The sequence below is a fragment of the Sceloporus undulatus genome, chromosome 5, assembly GCF_019175285.1.
Source record: "Sceloporus undulatus isolate JIND9_A2432 ecotype Alabama chromosome 5, SceUnd_v1.1, whole genome shotgun sequence".
Lineage (NCBI taxonomy): Eukaryota > Metazoa > Chordata > Lepidosauria > Squamata > Phrynosomatidae > Sceloporus > Sceloporus undulatus.
Window position 1 is genome coordinate 173,673,855 of NC_056526.1, and position 23,482 is coordinate 173,697,336.

Genomic DNA, 23,482 nt, shown 5'->3' on the forward strand with positions numbered 1-23,482 from the left:
AAGAGTAAGGAGGCAACATTAATAGAAAAACACCATATTTGCAGTCATAAATGCAATTTATCTATATATCAACACCCAAGCTTAGAGTTGGGAAGCCTGTATCAGATATTTGCAAGACAAGAGCCTAGGCTGAGGCTAAAATAAAATCTGGTAGATATTAAGAGCCTCTAAGTATTTCAACAGAATGGAAGAAGAATTCAGGTAACATGAATACTCGCCATTGCCAGGAAAAGTTTTTTCTTGGACTATACAAACATGATGATGATAAAAACTTAAGAGCTTGGAAGCAACTAGAGCACTTTTCATCCCTTCAAAGTAGCCAAATGCTGGCATAGAGTTTTGGGGATATGTGGATGCATTGCACATGATTAAGTGTCACACATATCCACATGCATTAAGAAATATCAATAAAACATAAGAATATTGATATGGGTTGCAGAGAAAAGAAAGCGACAGAGGAATGGGGCTACAATAAAGTCTGTAGAAAAGGAAAAGAGAGAACAACACAGGTTTCAGGGAGAGTGGGTTTGAGGGAGAAAAGTAGCTTGTGTTGTGGAGAAGCATAAAAAAGGAAGCATGAAGAGTTCAGAGAAACCTGTAGCATGCAATCCATGGAGTCCAATCAATTAATATTTCTCTTTCTGCTCCCATTTCTCCAAAACTCAATATACAAACTTGATAAACTTTCAGAGTAATCCAACACATGTGCAGCACTTTCAAAGATTCACATGTACTTCACAAGCATTACCTAATTTTATAACCGTATGAGTTGACATTAATGCTATCTTCCCCAGAAGTGTAGAAAGACCTCATCAAAGGCCACTGGGTGAGATAATGGTCAAGATGACATTTGAACTGGGAATTTTCTGACCCACAGCTGAATCTCTTTAGTAATATACGGCAATATTTTATGTAGAACCTTACTAGGTACTATAGAGGTAATGAATAAAAAAGTGAATCCATACTTCTATTATTAAAAATAAATAAAAACATCATATGCAGTCTAGAATAAAGGGGAAAATAAAATCTCTCTCTCTCTCTCTCTCTCACACACACACACACACACACACACACACAGAGAGAGAGAGAGAGAGAGAGAGAGAAGCTATTAAAAAATGGAAAGGTATGGCATTCCATATTATTTTTAAAAAACCAAGCATCTGTAAGGATTTAATACAAGTCACAATGGTTTTCTCATAATGAAAGACTGTCAATAGTTGAATCAATACTCTGAACTGAAATACACAGCACAATAATGTTTTTGAACATTCAATATATTTATTGTAGGCTACCCTCTACACTTTTGTGTACACAGATTAAAAAGAGATGCAGTGTATTATTCAATATACAAATGTGTGACAGTTCAAGTAATTATTTTCATGAAATAAGAATTATTTTAAAAACTCTAATATGGACTTCATTGGACTCCATCCACCCTACCTTGCAGCAGAAGAGCTTGTGAGTGTGCATCTGTTTTAACAGATTTGATCACATATAACCAACATACAAATATTAAGAAGAGTGTACTATGGGTCAGTGCTTTTATATCTATCATGTAACAAGAAATCATGAGCACCCCTTAGTAGTTTTATAAAGTGCCATAGTGTTTCAGTTTTTTCTGCACACGTGGCTGTTAAATGTCAAACAAGTGAACAGTTACCTCCAATCTCCATTTTCTGTTTGACTTTCCCTAGAGATAATTCAACAGATAACAATCCACATATTGTTAGAGAAAGACTTGTTGTTTCCATACAATAAATACTATTGGAGAAAACCTTTCAAGCAAATGTATTTGCAAATAATATTCTATTCAAAAGTTTTTGTTTTTTTTAAAGGGATGTATAAGGCGGGAAATGCAGTATAGAAAGTATGTTTCTATGAAATTCATCCAAACAAGTTGCTTTTATTACAACAAGATGTCTTTTTCAGTAATACTATCAATTCCAAGTATGTGTGGAACAACCATTAACAGAGTTCAAAAGACTTCAAAGAAAAATTCAAGGGGGAGATTGATGAACTTAAAGACAACATTTATTAAGTACTCCTCAAGCATTATAAAGGCAACAATTATTATTCACTATAATACATTATATTACAGAAAATTATGCATAAAAATGGCTAATAAAGTCAAAGAATTGCAAACTGTTATAAATAAAGTGTATATCCAATAGCACCTACTATTTTTAATTTTTAAATATGTCCCTAAGATAACATTATTCACTCTTGAAGCTATGCCCAGGGAGAGGTTGAAAACATCCTTATGTGGCATTTTCTCTCACGTACAGCTAATCAGATCTAGGCTAATATTGCTAAAATCCCTTTAACTGGAACCAAAGAAGTTCCACTTTTCCTTTATCTGCTCTAAAATACACCAAAGAGTGCTATATAGTAAAAAGATAATATTGAAAGATCAAAATATTGATTTTATTTCACACAATGCTATATAGGAAGAGTAGAATGCCTCTTTCCCTGGTTAACCTTTCCTGCAGCCTATTTTCTCCTAAGCATCTTGTGCCATGGGCTATAATTTATATCCTGCAGCTAAGACTCTGCCTCTTTTTTCAGAAGTGGTACCCCCCTATTTGTCAAGCCATTATGAATATTCTAGGTCAAGTGTATGTTGATTTCCCCTTCCGGTACTAACTTCAAAACAAACATGTTCATCTCAATCTTTATATATAAGTAGGAAATTATTAGAAAAACGGTATAGAAAAGGCTGTAATTTATCTTGTAATTTAATCTTATTTTCCCCCCTCATTTCATTCCTTGCAAGAAAAAGAGGACGAGGAAGAGGACATGCTTTTGTCTTTTTTTAAAAAAGAAAGAACTTGTGAAGTCACTGGACGTTAAGGACACGTGCTGAGACGCCATGGTGCCAGTCACGTAATTTTGTATATCTGGGACCTATGACGTGGGTGGGAACCTTTTCCCTGCAGAAAGAAGTGACAGAAGAGACAGATGAAAGGAAAGAGGTCTGCAATCTAAATCCACTTCATGTGTAAACCAAAACATGCAGAATTCATGCACTACTGACAATACAACTAGCACTTTGATAAAACTTTATTAAATTTAAAGGGGGAATTTTTCACCCTTGTATCTATGAAGAGACATTTTAGAGTGTGTATGGGCTAAAATATCAAAACCCAAACTGAAAGCCATACAGCATAACTACAGCCCAGATGTCACAACCTATTTCACAAACACTTTGCAATGCACTGCTAGAACCACAATAGATACTTCACATATACAAATTCTACAATGTATTCTATATAAACTGGAGGGTGTGTGTGTGTTTGTGTGTATGTAACTTCAAGTCACCTGTTGACTTATGGGGACTGCATGTGTTTCATGGTGTTTTCTTAGGGAAGGAATACTCAGAGGTAGTTTTGCCAGTCCCCTGCATTTGAGCTATAGCCTATAATACCTGGTATTTGTTAGGGCTTTCCTATCCAGGTATCCAGGGCTGACCCTGCTAAGCTTCAAAGGTCAGATGGGATCTGGGGCCTTTAGGGTGTTTAGGTATTCCAAACAGATTCTACAATGCAAAACACCTACTCTGTTACGATGACATAATGGACATAGTCACCACAACTAATTCAGCTTAATTAAACACAGATTTAAAGAACATCTATATCATATTCAAAATGAATCCTGTGTGGGGTTTTTAAAAAAATAATAAAAAGGCCAATGTTGAAACAATAAGACCTTTCATGCTTTGGTAGTCTAACAGAAGCTAAACTGCATTTTGGTCCACCCTCCCTCCTTTACCTATCTATGACATTCCTCCCTCCACCTCCACTGTCAGTCAATATTCCTTACAAGATGTTGGAAAGGATGAATGCCTGTGGAGAAGACCACATCCAGAACAGGAAGACTAAAGGATACAAAGAAGGCTTAGACATACCTCTACATGCGCTTGTGCCCAAGAAACCTGTCTGGGTATCTGGGGAATTACACAAGCCTATCTCACTGGTAATGTGACTTCACACTTAGAGCAAGCATTCAAAAGCATTGCACTGCATTGTTAAAGCTTGAAGTTCATAATTATTGGCCAATATTTTATTAGTGCATCACTGTGAGAAACTGACCACGTTTTAAAAGATAAAGAAAAGGGAGAAGAGTTCTGAAGGCAGCTGAAAAATGAACAGGCAATTTGCTCTAAACATCTGGTTAAGAATTCCAATATTTTAGTGGGAAACACATTTTACATCAGCAAATGTCTGATTTCCTGCTGTCCTGCTTCTCCTCAATTATCATTATATGTAGTGAAAACTCCTCAAAATGGGCCAAGTTTTGAAAAACATACACACTCAAAGGCCAATTCTAAGACCTACTGTATACAACACGCAAATAAGGCTTACATAAACATACTTGCTTAAACTTGCTTAACATCAAATGAATTTTCACACTCAAATATGCACACAGGCATATTCACACCATCAGTTATAAATAAACCATGCAACACATCAAAACGTATTTGAGATCATTAACTTACTTTGTCTTTTTTGGATTATCAGGTTCTGGTTCTTTCACTGCAAATAAAGAAATTGATTGCTAAATGTCCATGAACTTGTCACATAATTTTTCAACAATGCTCCAGTGATCTTTGGAAGCACAATGCTTAATTTCGTATGAATGATGATGACTGTGATATCACAATAAACCAAAATTCTAAAACAACTGCTTATTGCACATAAAGAGAATGCATGTAGACACAGGTAAATTATTCCTACTTGGCTTCCCTTGCAAACAGCAGCAGCTAAAAATCCTGGAAAACTTCTATGCATAGTTTGTATAGTGTGCAGTGGAAAACAAGAACATTGGCTTTTCTCTTGTCCAACAAGCCAAAGTTCTAAACCAACACAGCTGTTTCTGCTTGCAGGAAAAGTAACAAAGTAGCACAGAAGGATGCTGCTTATATATAAACAAACACAATAATTAAACAAGCCACTGAAACAAAGCCTCTTCATTGCTTTCAAAAGCCACACAATTTCAAAAGACAGTTCATTTGTTCCACATGATGATGTGGAAGTAGCCACAATCTGAAATCTTATGAAGTTCACAAAATTAGTTTCTAATAGTTTGCCTGTTGAAGCTTCTCCGATATAGAATATACTTACAAGCTTCACTACCATTCACGTGAATGATCACATGATTAGGCTACATTCTCAAACACTCTTTTTACACTTAATTTTTATTGCTGTGTGCTTTCAGGTTATTCCCAACTTATGGCAACTCAACCCTAAGGTCATGAATTTTGTTTGGCAAATTTGGCATTACCAACCTCTGAGGCTGAGAGGATGTGGTTTGCCCAAGGACACCCAGTGGTTTTCATGGCATAGCAGGAATTCAAACCGTGGTCTCCAGAGTCATAGTCCAACACTCAAACCACCATTCCATGCTGGCTCTCTATTTGATTTTTTTTTAACCTTATGTTATTAATAAATGGTGAGACTACTGGCAGAGTAAGAATTCCCTTTCTATTTCTTGCACAGACAGTACTATTGATATAGTGTGTGTTGGGGGGGATAATTGTTAGTCTTAACTACAGTAGATCCATTTTTGGAAATTCAGTAAATCCACACTTACTTAAGTTCCACTGGTTTAACTGTAGTCTACTATAGCTGAAGCTAACAACAACTGCATTTAGGGCAAGCAGTCAAGGTTGGAGGGAAAAGGAGAAAATGTATAAAATCTCAGCATGCTCCTTCTTGTTAATCCTCTATCAACATCATAATTACAAAATTTGCAATTTCAAGAATATTTGTAGAAAAATCATCTTCATTTAAATCCAATGTTACAACAAACTAGAGTAAACTACTGGAATGACTCAGGTCACTTTTCAGTAACAGCAGCCAACATCTTCTGGACCTAATCCCTCCTCTTCCTCCACTGCCATCCTCTTTTCTTTACATTTAGTGTCTTATTAGACTGTAAACCTGGGGGAAGGGAATTGTCAAATTAACAATTTGAAAACCACTGTGAGAGTCTTTCGAGCTGAAAGGCAGGATATAAATATGCTAATGACTGAATGGCCCCACTCATTTCTACTGGTTTATTCTAGCTGGAATAAATATTGGCTATACCTCTTACACTTCTTACAATATTTGAAAGCAAACTTCCAAGACATGTGCATGTGCATGCATGTTACACATTTTATGCATAACAAGATGTAGCTCCCCCTTCCTTTCTCCCTTTCTCTTTCTCCCTCACATACATACACATAATTTTATGTGCTTCCATTTTTCATTTAAAAACCCAAGTGATTACTCACTGTGTTCGGTCCCAGTAATCTGGGCCAGGATGCGGAAGGAACGTGACTGGGTTGTTCCTGTTCTTGGATGCCAGTCCTCAGTATCCTCAATCAGGCGTTTCTTGCTATGATTGCTATGAGTTGGTGGGTGGTAAAATTCTGTATTTGTATATACAACATGCTTCCGTGGTGGACTAAAATAATGAAAAAAAGATATAAAACTAGTAAGAGAAATGTAAGTTGAGTAGCAATATTATTTTTTCTGCTACCTTGACTAAGGTAAAGATGCTAAACATCTGTGTTAAAATGAACTTCATTGGAATGTAGAGTCAGTTATTTCAAGGTATGGATTGTTTGACATATTCATTTCCAAATGAGATATCCAATTTATGGCACCCTTATCCACCTGTTCTGACCGCTAGAAGTAAAGCAAAAGCTCCACATTCTCAGAGATGAGAGTCATTTTAATGCTTACTTCCCTGCCATGCCCACATAAAAGGCAGTTTTATACAAGACATAAGACTAAGGTAAAGTGTTTACATATAAATGATTGGTTCTATCCACAGTCATTTAAAAGTGTTTTCCTCTTACTCAGCTACCAATGCATTCATGCATAATCTATAATCCATGCCATAATTTGTTGGAGTGTCAACTAGAGGTGTGAAGGCCCAGAAGAGAAAGATTCAAAAAGGGGAAACCATTTTTTCTCATTTCCCCCCAGTTCCCCCCCCCAAGAAAAACTGAAAAAAATGAACTATGGAATATTTCTTTTAGATTAATATATATTGTTTGAGACAAGATGTCTAAATATTTATGCATCCAAACTGACTGCAATTCCTGGACCTGATTTTCTTTTCTTGTTTTTTTTTGGGGGGGGGAGGGGATGAGTGTTTCATGAATGATTGACAATAGGTAGGCCTAGATGAGGCAAAATAATTTCTTTTGCTAGCTGATGCTTTCTCCTGTTTACATTGGGGGTTTTCCTGCACCTCATAAACTGGCAAAACCAAAGAGAATCTTTACAGTTCAAGTTTACACTTTGCAGTTCAGGACCCTGTATCTCTCCATTCATAACAGAAAAATTGCACATTTTTAAAAAGTATAATTATATTTGTAATAATTGTCTGAAGAAATCTTCCTTTTAAAGATTCCAAACAATGGTACATTTTAAATCCCACTTTTTTTGGGGGGGATGAACCCCCCCATACCCTCCCCCCATGGCTTCAAGATTTCTGGACATTTTACACCTCTATAGTTAATAGAACATGCAAATGAACAGCTGAATATTTTACACCATTTAAAACAAATTGTTAATAATACAGAAATCAATGCAGCTAAGTTCTTTACCAAGGCTGCTTCTTATGAATTGGCTTCATTTCTAATGCAACTAACTGAATTACATGGGGAAAGTTTACATTTTTAATATAATTTAGTTTATTTAGCAATCTAAGAAGTTTGCAGCCATCAGCAATTTCAGGTGCAATAGGAAATTCTGGGCTCTCTGTGGAGCTGTTAATGTGGCGAACCTTGTAATTGAAATACATGCATATTTTGGATAGAATACTGAGCCTAGTGACCTCATTTTCTCTCTAGCAACTTTGCCCAATATTATCTTAACTCATCCTGGTACAATTTAATTTTGAGTATACATGTGGGATTAAAAACTATTTTTGAAGGCACTTCCCCCAACCCATTCAACTCCCGGAAGCCAGGAAAAGCAAACAGGAGTTCACATGGATGAACAGTTCACCCCCCTTTATCACACCCATAAAATCTCCTTCTGAAAACAGTACACACAGTGGAACTACAGACATGCATGCTAACAGTTACCGTTTGGGTGGATTTTTCCTGTTATGTATTTGAAAGAGCAAGACAGCAGAATAAAAAGAGTCCAGTATAACCAGGAAGGAATAGATAAAAAAAGAAAAGAAAGAAGAGTCACAACTTATTTTTAAGTTTTGAAATTAAATTATTTTTCTTTCAGACACTTTTTTACCACTTTATATGAACAAGTATTATTGTTGTCCACTACAAAAGACACTGCTTGGTGACAGGACAGAGCATTCTACTACTGTTCAAAAGAACTAATGGCAATAACAACAACAATAAAATTACTCAGTAGCCACAGCCACTTATGGTCTCACAACCTTTGGATATTCTTATTTGCAAACTTTTATCAAGTTAACTGAAGCAATCCTACATGCTATATCATATCCATGAAGACAAGCTATCCTATTTGAAAAGCTGGGGCTCCAAAGCTTGTTCTCCTTTTCTGTCTGGGTAACACAGACCACAAACTGAAAAGTCCTTGTGTCAGTTGTCTTCATTAGGGAATAATTAAATGCAAACATTAGTTCTAAATTGTCACATGTTAGATAACCCTAACAGAGTTTTAGAGCGGAAAGAAACACTGCAGGCTATTTAATCCTTCTCATCCTCAAGATAGGATGCAGCTGCAGCATCCCAAACAACTTTTCCTCTGTGAATGTGCCTTCAAGTTACTTGTTTCCTCTCTGTGCATATGTTCCTTCAGGTTGCCCATCCACTTATGGTAATTCCATGAATTTCAAAGGAGTTTTCCTAGGCAAGGAATACTCAGAAGTATTTGTTGGCAGTGTCCCATCCAAGATCTGGTGAACCTTCTTCCTTCTATATAAGTATCTCCAGTGCAGGAGAGCTGATCCCCTCCTAGATTCCCTTGTTTCATTGTCTAGCTACTCTTATCATTATGAAGTTTCCACCAATGTTTAGTTGAAATTTTCTTCACTGAAGCTTCCATCCTTTAAACCACTTTGAACAACCATTTCAGTGTAGATTTATGAAACTGAAAGGAGGAAGAGATAAACCATCCTTGAAAACAGTACTAGATGGCCTACAGTACTTGAGTTAATCACTTCAAGCATACTTGATGTGATACAATTATGTAACTTCTCCTTTAAAAATTATTTGAAACAAGGTACTGAAGAAAAAATGATTTGAATTCATAAGTTGACAGAGGATAGCTACCAAAATCAGCATTATTTTATATTTTGTTATAAAGCAAGAGTAGCTTAAATATTAAGAGGCAAACTATATTAGTGAAGTACTTACACTTCATCAGGGTTACTGAAGTAAGGAGACACAGAACAAAAGACAGACAATGTAGGAGATTCCAGGTCATGGAGTACAGATAAGAAATCACATAAAAATGAAGTAAGAAAAAGTTAATAAAAATTAATTGTGAAATTAAAGCCACGTAAGAAGACAACTCACTCTATATAAGTAAGATTTAATTGCAAGTTGATTTAATAATTTACAAGCCTATTAGTTAATAGCTAACCAATTTTACTTTGGCAATATTCTAGCATATTTTTGTTGGCTCTTTCTAACAGTTACCAAGACTGGTAGCAAGATGGTGCCACATGCAAAGATAAAGCTATAATACAGTATCTTTCTCCAGAAGTCAATCTGTATATACTAGGGATTTTAATTTTCTCATGCCAAAAGGTGAGGTGGATTGCATTAAAGGAGCTGCTAAATAAATCTGTAGTTATCTTAAATTTAATTGTAGGAAGTTTTAAATATTAACATATTTAGCAACATTCAGTGGTCTCAATTACAACCACTTTGAAAGTCTAAATTGCTGCTGTTAGACATTAATAAAACTGACCAACACAAATCTTTTCTGTTTGCCACTCACAAAAGCCACACATATGCGAAATGAATAGTAAATGATTTAATGTTTTAAAAAATCCTCACGCCAAATCCAGTGTGTTACATTCTTTTTCAAAAAAAGCCAGAGCAGATATGATTTTTAAAATTCTGACACACACACACACACAACAGTCATACATGCCTGTTATTTAGAAACACAAAAAATACAATCCAAATGCCAATGATACTAACTTTGTTGCTGATGTTGCCTGAAAAGGAAGAAAGCATTTAATTTTTTTTTACTATAATAGCTTCCTTACTGCTCTGTTTTAACATATTGCAGGTCTGCATCTACATCCAAATGCCTTCACAAATTTTCACCTGAAATAGGCCAGCAACCTTGTAAGAAAATATTTTAACCAGTGAGGAGTGAAGTGAACAGTCTTATGCAAAAGAATAGCTTTCATGCAAGAATTGACAAGCCATGCTATTAAAAAAGAACAGCAAATAGTCACTTAAAGAGCAACAAGGCAAATGTCACCTAAGCCATGCTACATATTTGAATATACACTCGCTCTTCTGTTTTGCAGACTTGGAGTCCATGTCCCTTGCCCATTTGAGGGTGGCAAATGGAGGGCAATAAAATGGGGCACATGCCCACCACAGTTCTCGCAAATCACGCCCCCTGGAATGGAGTGGGGATGCGATTGGAACACCTGGCGGCAGACTGCGGCGTTCCTCCATGCGGTAAGATGCGTTCTGGGGCCCATTCTGTCCCCAGAACGCTCCCTTTTTAGTACGCAACTGGTCCATTCCTGGGTCAGTGCAATAAACTTCCTAGACTATGAGCACTGATGAAACACGAATAACATCATGATGTTAATCGGAAGTATCTTTCCAAAGAATAGCTTGAGGAGGAGGTCCAATAGCAAATGAGTGCTAAAAAGGGAGTGCTAAGTTCAAATCTTAGCCCGGCATGTATTTCCCATGATGAGTTTAGGTCATTTATTTGGGGATAACAACAGTGGCAATTAATTTGTAATAATTGATTGAATATCCTGTGTGAAATACTTATGGGGAAAAAGGTCACAGATACTAAATACATACATAACACAATCTTATACTGCTCAGAAATAAATGCTATTGTGTTTAGTAGACCTTACTCCTGGGTAACTATGTACATGATCATAGCCTATATGTTTGCAGGTAAGGGGTTAATAATGCTCAATATGCATTATGTCTCTTATATAAATATTTCATGTTACACATTTTGTTTCAGCCTAAGAAATTAGGAATGACTGAATGTTTGGTTAAACATACAAGGTCCATCAATTATCAACTCATTTCATTTAATTAGCTTGTAGTTTTCTGTACTCAATTTTGCTCATGCTATGCCTCTAAGGCATAAGAACAAGACTTACTAATTGCTTATGCTTAATACTAAAGTACACTACATATGTAGATGTGATGTGCTACTGACTACCAAAGACCTTCAGTAAACAGATTGTATTACTGAGGTCTAAATATATTTATAAAAAGGGCAGTGCAACATCTTACTGTTTAATCAGCACTACATCTTCCATGTGTAAGCAAATTCTTCTCACACTAATAATTACTCAAGCATCATTTGAAACCATAATATTTTCAGTACAGCTAAGTCCAACAAGTCTACAGCTTTTTCACTTCAGCAGATAATATCAATTAATATTTGCAAACAGAGTATATTGGCAGAGGGGTTCTGAATACTTGAAGATTGCTACATGTGTATCCAAACTGTAATAGTGCTTCCAGTACCTAACCAGGGAGGCATACAATGAAGAAGCCTTACACTTACTATGCAGCACTGCATTGAAAAAAGTTTTTGAAAGGAAATAAATATAAATGTAATTAGTTTGTTTATTCTGGTTTCATACATCAGAATTTCACTGATCTTACTACGTTATTTAGTAAATAAGAGTGGGAAGTTAGTACAGTTTGGCAGAGAGTTCCTTGGAGTTATACCTTAATAAACTCAATATGCAAGTCTATATACATGTTTGGTATCTCACATTTATAGTCAAGATAAAAAACGGTCGCCCAACTCAGCAGGCAGACCGTTTTGCCACTAGAAGCGGCTGGAACTACAAGCCCCAATGTGCACTGGGGCTTGCTCCAGCTCCCTATTGGTGTGTGGAGCAGATGGGGCGGTCCCATCGCTCCGCAACGCTCTGGGAGCCGGGCTCGTTGGTGCGGAGCTTCCGGTCCTCCAGGGCTGCCCATTGGTTGGGTGGCCTTGGAGGAGGGGCTCCGCACAGCATGCAATATGGGCGGGGCCTAGGCCTATTTTAGGCCACGTTGCCGGCCCCAGCCCTCTGTTGGCGCTTGGCTTCGAGCAGAACGGAGCCAAGCTGAGGAAGGGAGAAAGACTTTGAGCTTCTCCCACCCGTCCACTGCTGTTTTGTGGGTGTTTTTTCATCACAACTTTGGCGGCAGCATAGGCCAGGATTTGCACGTTGTTGTACCAGGGCTATGGAGCTCTGGTTTGGGAGTCAATAGGTACCCAGGGGCGAATAGGGCAGGCGTTTGGCCATTGCAGGGGCCAGAACGCGGGAGCGCCTCCCGGTGACTAGGGGATTAGTGAATTTGTGAACGCAAGACAATGTTTGCTGTCAAGTTGTGTTCCTTAGCCCCTAGGTCATCCCAAGCACCTGGTGGGTGCCAGGTTTGGATAATCAGACAACATCGGGTTGTTTGATTTCACAGATACTGACCTTATGCTTTGTGCCAACCCTACCAATTGTTTGCAAATAAAGTTGTGGCCTTACTTCCAACCTGTTGTATTGTGGTTATTTGACAGCAACATCTGAGGCAATAAGATTACAGATAAAAGGGCTTCTTAAATATCACAACTCAAGAGAACAGTGTGCTAGTGATGTTCCACTAGATTTTCTATGTATCTGTGTGGACCACAATGTGCATATTGTTGTAGTCCGACAAAGTAATTTTCCACAAGGTCTGGACTGAACAGCATTTGAGGCAGTGACTCTGGCTCACACCAGCTATGCTCTTGACTACTTATTTTTGGCTCAGGTTTCAAAGGAAATATCCTGGAAAGATTTTTGGGGACACCCACTGTATTTAAAATAATCTTGCAATATTATAGAGACATTTTAAAATGTTTATATCTGAGACAGAGAAAAAGGGAGCTCTGCAAGAATATAAACTAGGACCAGATAAAATACATTACTCAACAAAATGGGCTCTCCATCTGCCCTTTCTGCATTCCTCAAGATGAAGTGTTAAAACCCTCAGTATGAAACTGTGCAGTGTGCACGGTGAAGGCTATTTCCTCTTCAGTGTCCTGTTACAGTCTGAAAGTTTTTTCACAATTCTAAAAGAATGTCTAACAAAACATCTTCTGTCATTCAATGCCTGCTTCTTCCCTTATTGAAATGAGATTTACACTATACTATAAACTATATAATGCTTCAAAGGTCTGCAGAATGACCTGTCAATTAAATGTTTCAAATACAGTATCATTAAACCTACAATTCAGTACTTATTGTAATGTATCATCATGATGTAACAGAACAGATCCAAGCTCTTTACAGTCTTTCCATGTATTTCCAATATTCGGAGGTGAATGTCATTGCTTATGCATTCATGGCACCATCCACACTATAGTAGGCTTTGGTAGAAAATCCAAGGAACTGCATAATGAGGACTAACCTACAGAGTTGAAATGGGGCTGGGAGAGTATGAAGGGAGATTTGAGGTGTCCCTCCCAACCCTATGAGGCTGCCACCTCACAGAGCAGGGGGGAGTGGAAGGCAGTTCACTGACCCGCACACCAATCCCAGTGACACCCCTGCTCCACAGCCCAGCTTCATCCCAAGAACAAAGCTGGACTGTGGAGGAAGGGGATGGGTGAATGCTTGCAGGGTAGTGTTCCCTCCCCCCCACACACAGTCTGGCCTCTACTTGCAAGTAAAGGCCAGGTTGCAGAGAAGGCTTAGGGAAGTTGCCCCCATAATTGAGGGCCACTGAAAATCTTCCAGGGCATATATTTTAAATGACATACATTTGTGCACATGAATATCATGGAGTCATGGGTTGATCGGTTTCTCTCTCTGTGTAACAAAATCTGGTAGGAGTATGAGGAAATGAAGTATAGTTGTCACAAATCACTGAACAAGGACACTGCATATTTGGGGGGGGGGGGGGGAGGTTCTGCTTATTACAAATAGAGGCCTGAAGACATGGGCCAAAGGTGCAGCTTCCAGCTGCTTTGGTGGCATGGTGTGCAGGTGATGCATCCCCCAGATCTGCCGGAAGTCACTCTGTCTAAGGTGGCCCAAAGTCACAGGAAAAGGAGCATAGACAAAGCATTCCTTGCCAGCAGCCCGTTTAGGACCACAGTGGCAGACCACTGTGGCAGACTACAAGATTATTTATATAGAGGAAAACTATGGCAGTTGAATTATACAAAATGAAGATACAGATAGATAGATAGATAGATAGATAGATAGATAGATAGATAGATAGGCAAGCCTAATGAGTATTTCAGACAATAGTAGCACCATAGAAAAGTTTTTTAAAAAGTATTTCACAGAGTAGGAAGACCAATCAATAAACTGAATTGGGAAGATTTTTTTTAAAAACTCTGAAAGTGAAAAACAAAATGTCCTGAAGCTACCTACCCATTTTGCTCTTTATTTTCAACCTGGTTCTCTTTGAATCCTCTGCGTTGCCCCTCTGTCACCTCCTGTGCATTTTCGTTGAATGGGGAATTCAAGGATGCATTGTGTGTGGGTTGCCATGGGATATTAACTGCAGGTTTGGCAGCACTCAATACAGGTGAACGCTGGTCAGGATTTGATTTGGCATTAGCATGCAATCCAGAGGCAGTGAATTGGGGAGGCGTGACAGTAGCCAGTGGTGTAGGGGAAGCATGTGATGAAAAATTTGCATGGGCTGGAGTGAAGGCAGACGATGGTGATGGAATGGAAGTGACTTTGGGGGATGACACTGCCCCAAATGGCCTTGGGGCTTTATTGAAGGCCATGTTGGCTGTGGATGAAACTTTGGGCATGACTGTGGATGCAATGGGCACAGGCTTAACTAGCTCCTTAGGTTCTACCTATGTGAAATAAAAACACAAGAATACACAAAAAGGCCACACTCACAGGCAAATATAAATGGCATGCAAAATATCATTGGCACCTGCAGCATTTCTTCTTGAAACACAGACTGATGACTAATGATGAAATACATTGACTTAGCTTTACCCATAAAGAACTAGTAATAACAACACATATGACATGCATTAACAATGGGAGAAAAGCTGAACATGCACAAGCTGGGAACTTTAAGATTTTAGGAATATCTTGACCAAGATGTTTCACGCTTAATTCATTCTTACTCTTGGGCAGTTAAAGAGGAAAAGGAGACTCACCCAGTGCAACAAGTACACACTGTAGAACGTACAAATTCAGTAATAAATCTTTTAGTGGAAGGGGATGCAGAACTAGAGAACCTTTTGATTAGCCCCATGTTCCTGAGGGAGCTTTGTATTTCCATTACTTAAACAACCATCACCTCTAGGAAAAATGGTTAAACTCTTTTAGAACTGAGGAAAATTGCAAAAGCAGTTTAATTTAGCTCATAAGCCTCTGTTGTTGAAATACTGAGAGGACTTCAAAAGTTCTACTGGGCCAATCCAAACTGCCCCTAAAGTAGTTCTTTGTATCTTGGCTTTCATTTAAAATATAAGAAACTGTTAGCAATAAGCCAAAAATTTCCAGCTTCACAGCACAACTTCTCTGTAGTTTGATAATTTATAATGCCTGCTTATTTCAATACTATTTGTTGGTTTGTATACTGTTAGGTTTCAGAGACGTAGTACAGAGCTACTTTTCTTCACCTTCAGTGAAAAGATTAGTGCACAGCATTTTGAACATGAAATTTCAGAATAAGATGTGAAACACCTATTCAAACTCAGGCGCCTTACAGATGGGCCTAAGCGGTGCCGTCGCTGCGCCAGGAATATGTGCGAGGGGTGGCGCTTCCGGATGCGCCTTGCCCCTCGCGCGTATTCCATACGGCAAGATGGCGTCGCCCTATACAGACGGGCGTGGCCATCTTGACGTAACGGACGCACAGCGTCCGGACGTCTAAACCCGGAAGAGCCGTCGCGAGTGCGCGCTTTGGCACTTGCGGTGGCTCTTCCGGGTTGCCGGAAGGAGTGCGATTTCTGCACTCCTTTTTTGAAGCGCCGAGGAGTCGCGCGGTTTGGCTGCTGCAGCTCCTCTGCACTGCAACTGGCAGCTGTCTGTAATGGGCCATAGTTTCTTTGTAGCAAACTGGCCACATGTTACAGCTCGAATGGGATATGCTCAAAGCATATCCCATTCCAGCTGTAACTAGCAAGCACATTTCTATACTGCTTACCAATGTAATAAGTGGTAACTTTGAATCTCACACTTCTAGTGCATCCCTATGCAATAACAATGCTTTTGTCTTTGCATATTCTACTGTGATACCTTAAATTAAACTAGTTGTTCATTATGTTCATGTCACAAACCATATATACACCATTCCTTTTCAGAAGGCCTTATATACCACAACTGACCTCCAGAAGAAAAGGAATGAGGTACTGAATATGAAATAAGATTTTTTTTAGCATTTTAGAAACCAATTACAACAGGTATTTTCTAAAGATATTTGATTTTGAATGCAATCTTGTACTATTGCCTTATCCTGACAAATTCCGTTACCCTCAAAATGGAGACAAGGAAAGAGCCCATCTCAAGTGTGTGGAAGCCCAAGGTAGGGATTTATAGATCATGACAAACTTCCTGAAATGCCATATTTAAGGAAGAGAAGTTCAGATCCACTCTCTGAAGAAAGGCAGGATACACACTGAGTAAGTAAACAAATAAAATACCAATGTTGCACTGGAAGAGCTCTTCAAACAATGGTGTTTTTCAAAAGAATAATTAACTGGCTATTTCCATGAATTTAAAGAAGGTGGGATTCTTACCTGCTGCACAGGTATAGGATCAGGCTTGGGAGCTGCAGGTGCTCTGAAAGATACAGAATAGAAATGGGCCATTTCAATTCAAAGGGAATCTGTCCTCTGTGGAATAGCAATTACCCAAAAATCAAAGTTTAGCCTCTAAGGTAGCAAATTGCAATCACTTTTAAACCTTCTTGTTAAGCACATACTTAATTGTTAAGTATAAGCTAGTCAAAGCAGTAGAACATCAATGAACCCACAAAGCTTTATGCAGGATATTAGTTTTCTTAGATTTTATCGCCGCTTTGATCAAATTGGAAAAGCGGGATATAAATAAACTATTATTATTATTATTATTATTATTATTAAAGTCTTTTTTGCAAATTTCAAGAATCCAATTACCTACTTCAGTACTTTATAAGCTGTCTTGACTCCCAGTTTTGGTGAAATTATAGCATATAGATAACATTCATCATCATCAACAACAGCAACAACAAGAAAAACAATGGTGCTTGAAAAGGGAAACATTTGTATCCCGGCACTAAACAAGAACTTGTTCAGACTATGTTCAATGCAGAAGTGAATTGTTACATTGGAAATTATAAATAAAACAAAGCACTCCAAAATAAGTTGATCTTTCACAGGAGGCTGAAAGCAAGAAGGGGAAAGATGAATGTAATTCCCATTAGGTATTACATGTTAAAGTTGCCACTAATCTGTACCTCAAGCAAAATCCAGGGAGAATTCCCAGGTTCCTGCATGAGCGAAACACTTAATACCTACACCTCAACGTTTCCAGTTGAAAACCACGAACAGACACCATCTCCAGTTGTGACTTTCATATTCTTTCCCAGCCATTTTGGGGGGTCTGAATGTATGTCCACATAAGCTGCTAGTCCTAGATCACTGTAGGTTTTTTTTAAAGCTAAAAATCCCCTGGGATTTGGGGGCTCAGGGTGGCACACACTTTAGTGTTGCAAGAATGAGCTTATCCACCCCTGGTCTCACACATCCTCCACAGCTCTGGCAATGCGAAAACGAGATCAGAAATTGCTAGCCTCCTTTAAATTAAAGAGGGAAACATTGGTTAATGGGGCAAAAAGAACAAGCTTCAAAAATTATGGTGTGAAGTTTATTTGTTTCTAGTAACCATAGTAAAAATTAGCCACCATTTGTCCTGGCTCAGGCATCAGTAAAGCTAAATACAATTTCTTAAGAGCTTTCACATTCACATTCATTCATTCAAACTAATTACCAGTAAGAAGAACAAGAGCAAATGAGGCCCTTTGAGCCTCCATGAAAAACATGTATTTTCTTCAGATTCACTTCCAATGGATAGGATTAAATAACCTTAATGCTGACAAAACACCTGGTATATCAATTTTCATGTACAATGGCAAACTAATCGACCATTTCACAGCACACAAAAAAGGAACAAACAAAGCTTAAATATGAGGAAAGCTTTAGTTATAGCTGTTGCTAATTTTTCTTATAGTTGTGCAGATAAAGTGAAAAAACATGTATTGCTCTCATAACTACTTTCATCATCACTGGAACAAAGGAAGTAGGAGTGGAGAAACTAATATTTGGGCATCTAAAATTTCAACTAAGTATCTTAAATCTATCTGTCCCTTTTTATTTATTTTTTATCTCGCCTTTCTCCCAAAGTGGGACTCAAGGTGGCTAACATATATAAAACACAACAATTAAAATTGTATAATTAAAATAATAAAAATATAAAATTACAAATACAAAATTAAAAATTTAAAATATACAATGTTAAAATAATCTAAACCAATCCCCCATCTCCCGATAAAACCAGCCCTGCTTGATTTTAAAAAGCTTGCTGGAACAACAATGTCTTTTCTTGCCGGCGAAAAGCCACCAGGGAGGGAGGGAGCCAGCCTAGCCTCCCATGGAAGGGAGTGCCACAGGGTTTAGGCTTTTGCTCTAAACTACTGTACAGTCGGCATTTGATATCTGCTGGGGTTTGGTTCTAAGACCCCTGTGGATACTGAAATCCGTGGATATTCAAGACCCATTAAATATTATAGCATAGCATAGTATAATGGTGCCCCTTGTATATAATGGCAAAATCAAGCTTTGCTTTTTTGAATTTATTATGATGAGCTTCATGAGTGCAATGATTAATGCTGGGTAGTCCAGATTCTAGTCCCACTGAGGGATGAATCTCATTGGGTGATCTTGGGCCAGGATTTTTTTTTTTTTTAGTCTAATCTACCTCACAGGGCTGTTGTGGAATAAAAGGTATGTGGGGAGAGTCGTGTACACTGCCTCAAGGTCAAAGGAGTAAAGGCATGATGCATATATAAATAATTAACTAACTAACTAACTAACTAAAAATGAACAACTAGCCTATAGAGAGCGACTTCGAACTATGCAAAGCTCTGGCTTGAGGCTGAACATAGTTAACGTTTAAAAAGTCCAGATGTAATATTTTACCATGGGGAAAAACAAAACAAAAAGCAGATTTGTATGGAAGAGTGGAGAAGTCATGGGATGCAGCAAGTTACTCTGAGCAACCTTAATCTCAGAAAAGAAACTAGAAAATGTTATGTCCACATCATAATCAGCTGCCCTTTATGAATTACTGTACTGGGAAAGAAACAGATAATATTAATTGGTTGAGGGCACTGTTAATCAGTAGTTTCATTTGACAGTATATAATATAGGCCAGGGTATCTAGAGAGAAACATTTTGCAGAAGTAGAAGGAGAACAACAATTCCCATTACTTTCTGAAGCCCCCAGTGTAAGTACCTCCACCCCAAAACTTCTCTGCAGTAGGTTTTGGTTGTTGTTTTTTAAAGCATCACAGCAGTCCACAATAAGAAGGGGAACAAAATCCAGAAGCAAACTAGGCTATTATATGGGGGGGGGGGGGTTTGCGCGCACACATGAACCTTCAAATTGTCTATGGACCTATGGCAACTCCATAGATTTCATAGGGTTTTCTCTGGCAAGGAATACTCAGAGGTGGTTTTGTCTGTTCTTTCCTCTGAAATACAGCCTACTGAAACTGCTATGTGTAGGCAGACTCCCATCCAAATACTAAGTAGGACTGACCCTCCTTAGCTTCAAAAACCAGATGGGATCTAGGGTATTTAGACCACACCTTGCTTTATTTAAAGGAACTCCTGGCAGATTACACAAGTAATCTGAAATTGAGCAAACCCAACCCAGGTCAGCTTCGGTAAGGCTGCTGTATCATAAACCTTAAGACAAGAACCCTGATAATTTAGATGTGTTTCTATCAAGAAAAAGGTTTAAATCCTGGGATTATTCATGTGATTGCCTATAACATTAGTGTTTAAAAATGTACTCCTTACTGTTCAGTACAGGCATTTAACCACTGGTGGCGCAGTGGTTAAATGCCTGTACTGCAGCCATTCACTCAAAACCACAAGGTTGCGAGTTCAAGACCGGCAAAGGGCCCAAGCTCAACTCAGGCTTGCATCCTTCCGAGGTCGCTAAAATGAGTACCCCGACTGTTTGGGGGCAAATTAGCTTACTTGCTAATTAGCTTACTTGCTGTTCACCGCTATGATCTTTGGAATAGCGGTATATAAATAAAAAACAAAAAATAATAATGAAGGGGATACCTCAGGTGTTTCTGGTTAAGGCTTTTAGCAAGCTACACCCCTGCTTTCTTCATTTATTTCACAGAGAGCCAAAACATAGTATTGCACTGATAACCCTCCTGTGCTTTCCCACTCCTTCTTCTATCTGTTTTCTTACCACTGGCAATCCATCAAGAAGTAACAGACAGAATAGTTGTATGATATCTTTGACTGGCAGTACTAGCTGCTATACATCTGGAAGGACAGTAAGAAAATAATAAATCTACATCATGTCATTCCAGTATTCAGCAAGACCATATTAGAAGATTAAGAGTCAGGTTTTGGGGTTTTTTTAAACAGAAAAATTTGAAACAGAACAAATTAAGGTTAAACTAGGGTGAGGGTTATTGATTATTAACACTTCAGGGTGCCAGCCAAATTGTTGACTTTCTTTCAGCCTCAAAGACAGACTAATGTTTTTGCCACAAAGCTAACACTAACATTTTAATGTGCCAGAAAACCTTTATGTGGAAACACCGATTTCACCTCTCCCACAGGATTAATAATATGGAGCTAACATGTTTTGAGGTTATGGGGAGCAATATGTTCACCAATGAAGGCATAAATCTAATTGCTGATCGCAACCACTACAGACCCCTTGAACCAAATGCTGGATGCTAAGTCAACAGTTATGTAAATACCACTGATTCATTCCATCTATTCCATTTTAATTATGTTAGATTTAGCACCAAAGATTTTTCCCATCTTGCTTAACACTCTCATTACTATTATTAGCCAGTTATTATAGTAAAATGCACTTTCTGACCCATTAACTGCCAGAACTATCAAATGGAATTTAGAGGGTTAGAGGATTAAATTATGTTGTAAACTGACCATCAGATGGTGCCTTTGTTAGAAAAGGTGCAATAACAACATCTAACAGCACCAAGAACTTGATGACAGCTTTATTGCAGGAAATGAACATTTATTCTACAGTAGAAGAACTTCAGTAACACAGCCAGAAGAAGCTATCTGATTATAGATTTTGGTACGTCATGCTAAAACAGAGAATTATTATTTATTTGTATAAATCTTTTTTCCATGAACTAAATGAAGAAATCACATATTAATATTAATAGCAGCCAGCTTTGCCTTTTCATCCTAGTAAAAATGCCCTAGCACTTGAAATAAAGTGCTGATCACAACTTTTAACTGCAGCAATATATAAAGACAGACATGTATATTAAGGCATACTAAGTGTAATTTACATTTTCCCATGGAGAACTTAAAATACTTCTACTTCCTGTCAGCTAATGAAACATTATTTTCCTTCCCACGTTTATTTTACAGCAAATTATAAGGTTCCTTCTAATGAGAGTACTTGAAATGTTCACATGGGGGGAAATGGCAAAGCATTAAAGACAATTAGCCATTTCATAAAATGGCTAACCTTTGAGGTAAGACATTAAACAAAACTTCAAATGCTTAAAAGGAGGAGGAGAAGAGCACACACTATCAAAAGGATGATTTCGAAAAGTATTTTAGCATACATTTAAAATAGACCTACTTGCTTCACTTACCTAACCCAGGCACCCAAAATACAGCTTACAAAATAATGTTTATAATCTTCCCCACACATTCTTTTCTAATACCAAATTAATATTTACCAATCTGTGCTGTCAATTTCATTGATTTACACCTGACAACTAAAACATAAGTGTTATGCTTCTGGCAAACATCCCCATCTCCTTTTTAATTATTACCAAATGGGTAGCCACATTAGTCTGTTGCAGAAAAAAACAAGAGACCTGTGGCATTTAAAGAGGAACACATTTATTACAGCATGAGCCTTTGTAGATTGTGTCCCACTTCATTTTATGCAAAGTGGGTTATCCAGTATTTCAAGTATGTTTTACTTTTTTCAATGTCTGCTACTGTTAAATAATTAAATTCCACTTTAATTTGACTCAGGATCAAGATGCCTGAAATACTATATTCTCTCATGGGAGCCTCCCTAAACTTTGAGATCTTCAGAGAAAGCCCTCTTTTCTGCCCACCTTCTCAGGCCCCTATGGTGAGAACATGGAAAAGTGGCTTCTCACTGGCTGGTCCCAATCAAGATATTGGGGTTCAAGGAATGGGTAACAGGTAGCTTGCACCAGAGAGGCAGATGGTTTGGTCAGAGAGCCTGAGACCTCTGTAGCCAAAAAGTTACTTTGCTTCTTGTGTTTTTCCAGGTCAGCATCTGTACTCTAGAATGCCTTCCCTGCAGCTCCTTGAGAGTTAGTATCTTGTTGTCTGTTTTAGACAGTTCTTAAAGATACACTATTATTAAAAATAAATATTTTAAAAATTAAAAATAAGTATTATTTTTTTTAAAAATACACTTGTTTGCTCAGCCTTTTTATTAGTTTTTTCTTATACAGTACTATATGCTTTTTTTAACTTGTAATGTTCATTGTGATGTGGTGTATTTACAGCAAGTCACACTCTCTCAACTTCAAAAGGAAGACAAAGGGCAAATCCCCTCTAACAATTTCTGTCTAGAAAGCTCTGCGATAGGTCTGTCTTAGGGTTGCCACAAGTCAGAAACGACTGGAAAGTACATAATAAGAACAACACTGTTAGACATTTTTTATGATAAGTGATTTATATGTTCTGCTAAATAAATACAATAGAACAAACATTATCACACCAACATGCAGGATGTCATTGTAGCTGAAGGAAGCAACTTCCTAGAAGTAAAATCTAATTATACATACATGCACACACACAGCGTCTAGCCATGATCTTAAAAATTCAGTTCCTAAATGCCACTATAAATCTTTTCAAACTCAAGCTACAGATAAGCTAGAACAAAAAAGTTTCCAGACTAGTATAAAGAACAATACCAAAAGTGAGAGAGCATATCATAGTGCAGGAACTCAAAGTAACTTCTCTCATTAGCCTGTAACGGGCACATGGTCAACAGTGCAGAAGTTCCATCATACCATACCTATTATAATGCAGTAATTGTTTTC

The 23,482-nt window shown here is 37.9% G+C and overlaps 1 protein-coding gene across 1 annotated transcript in view; it reads right to left on the bottom strand.

The window, feature by feature from the left end:
* PDLIM5 (PDZ and LIM domain 5) overlaps positions 1-23,482 on the bottom strand; it is a 140,769-nt gene that overhangs the window by 60,728 nt on the left and 56,559 nt on the right. Inside the window, exons 4-8 of the mRNA XM_042469706.1 lie at positions 16,908-16,950; positions 14,566-15,005; positions 6,275-6,447; positions 4,496-4,532; positions 1,661-1,690 (exon numbers count right to left, since the gene is read on the bottom strand). Of these exons, the coding sequence (XP_042325640.1) occupies positions 1,661-1,690; positions 4,496-4,532; positions 6,275-6,447; positions 14,566-15,005; positions 16,908-16,950 (723 nt within the window). The remainder of the gene's footprint in view (positions 1-1,660; positions 1,691-4,495; positions 4,533-6,274; positions 6,448-14,565; positions 15,006-16,907; positions 16,951-23,482) is intronic.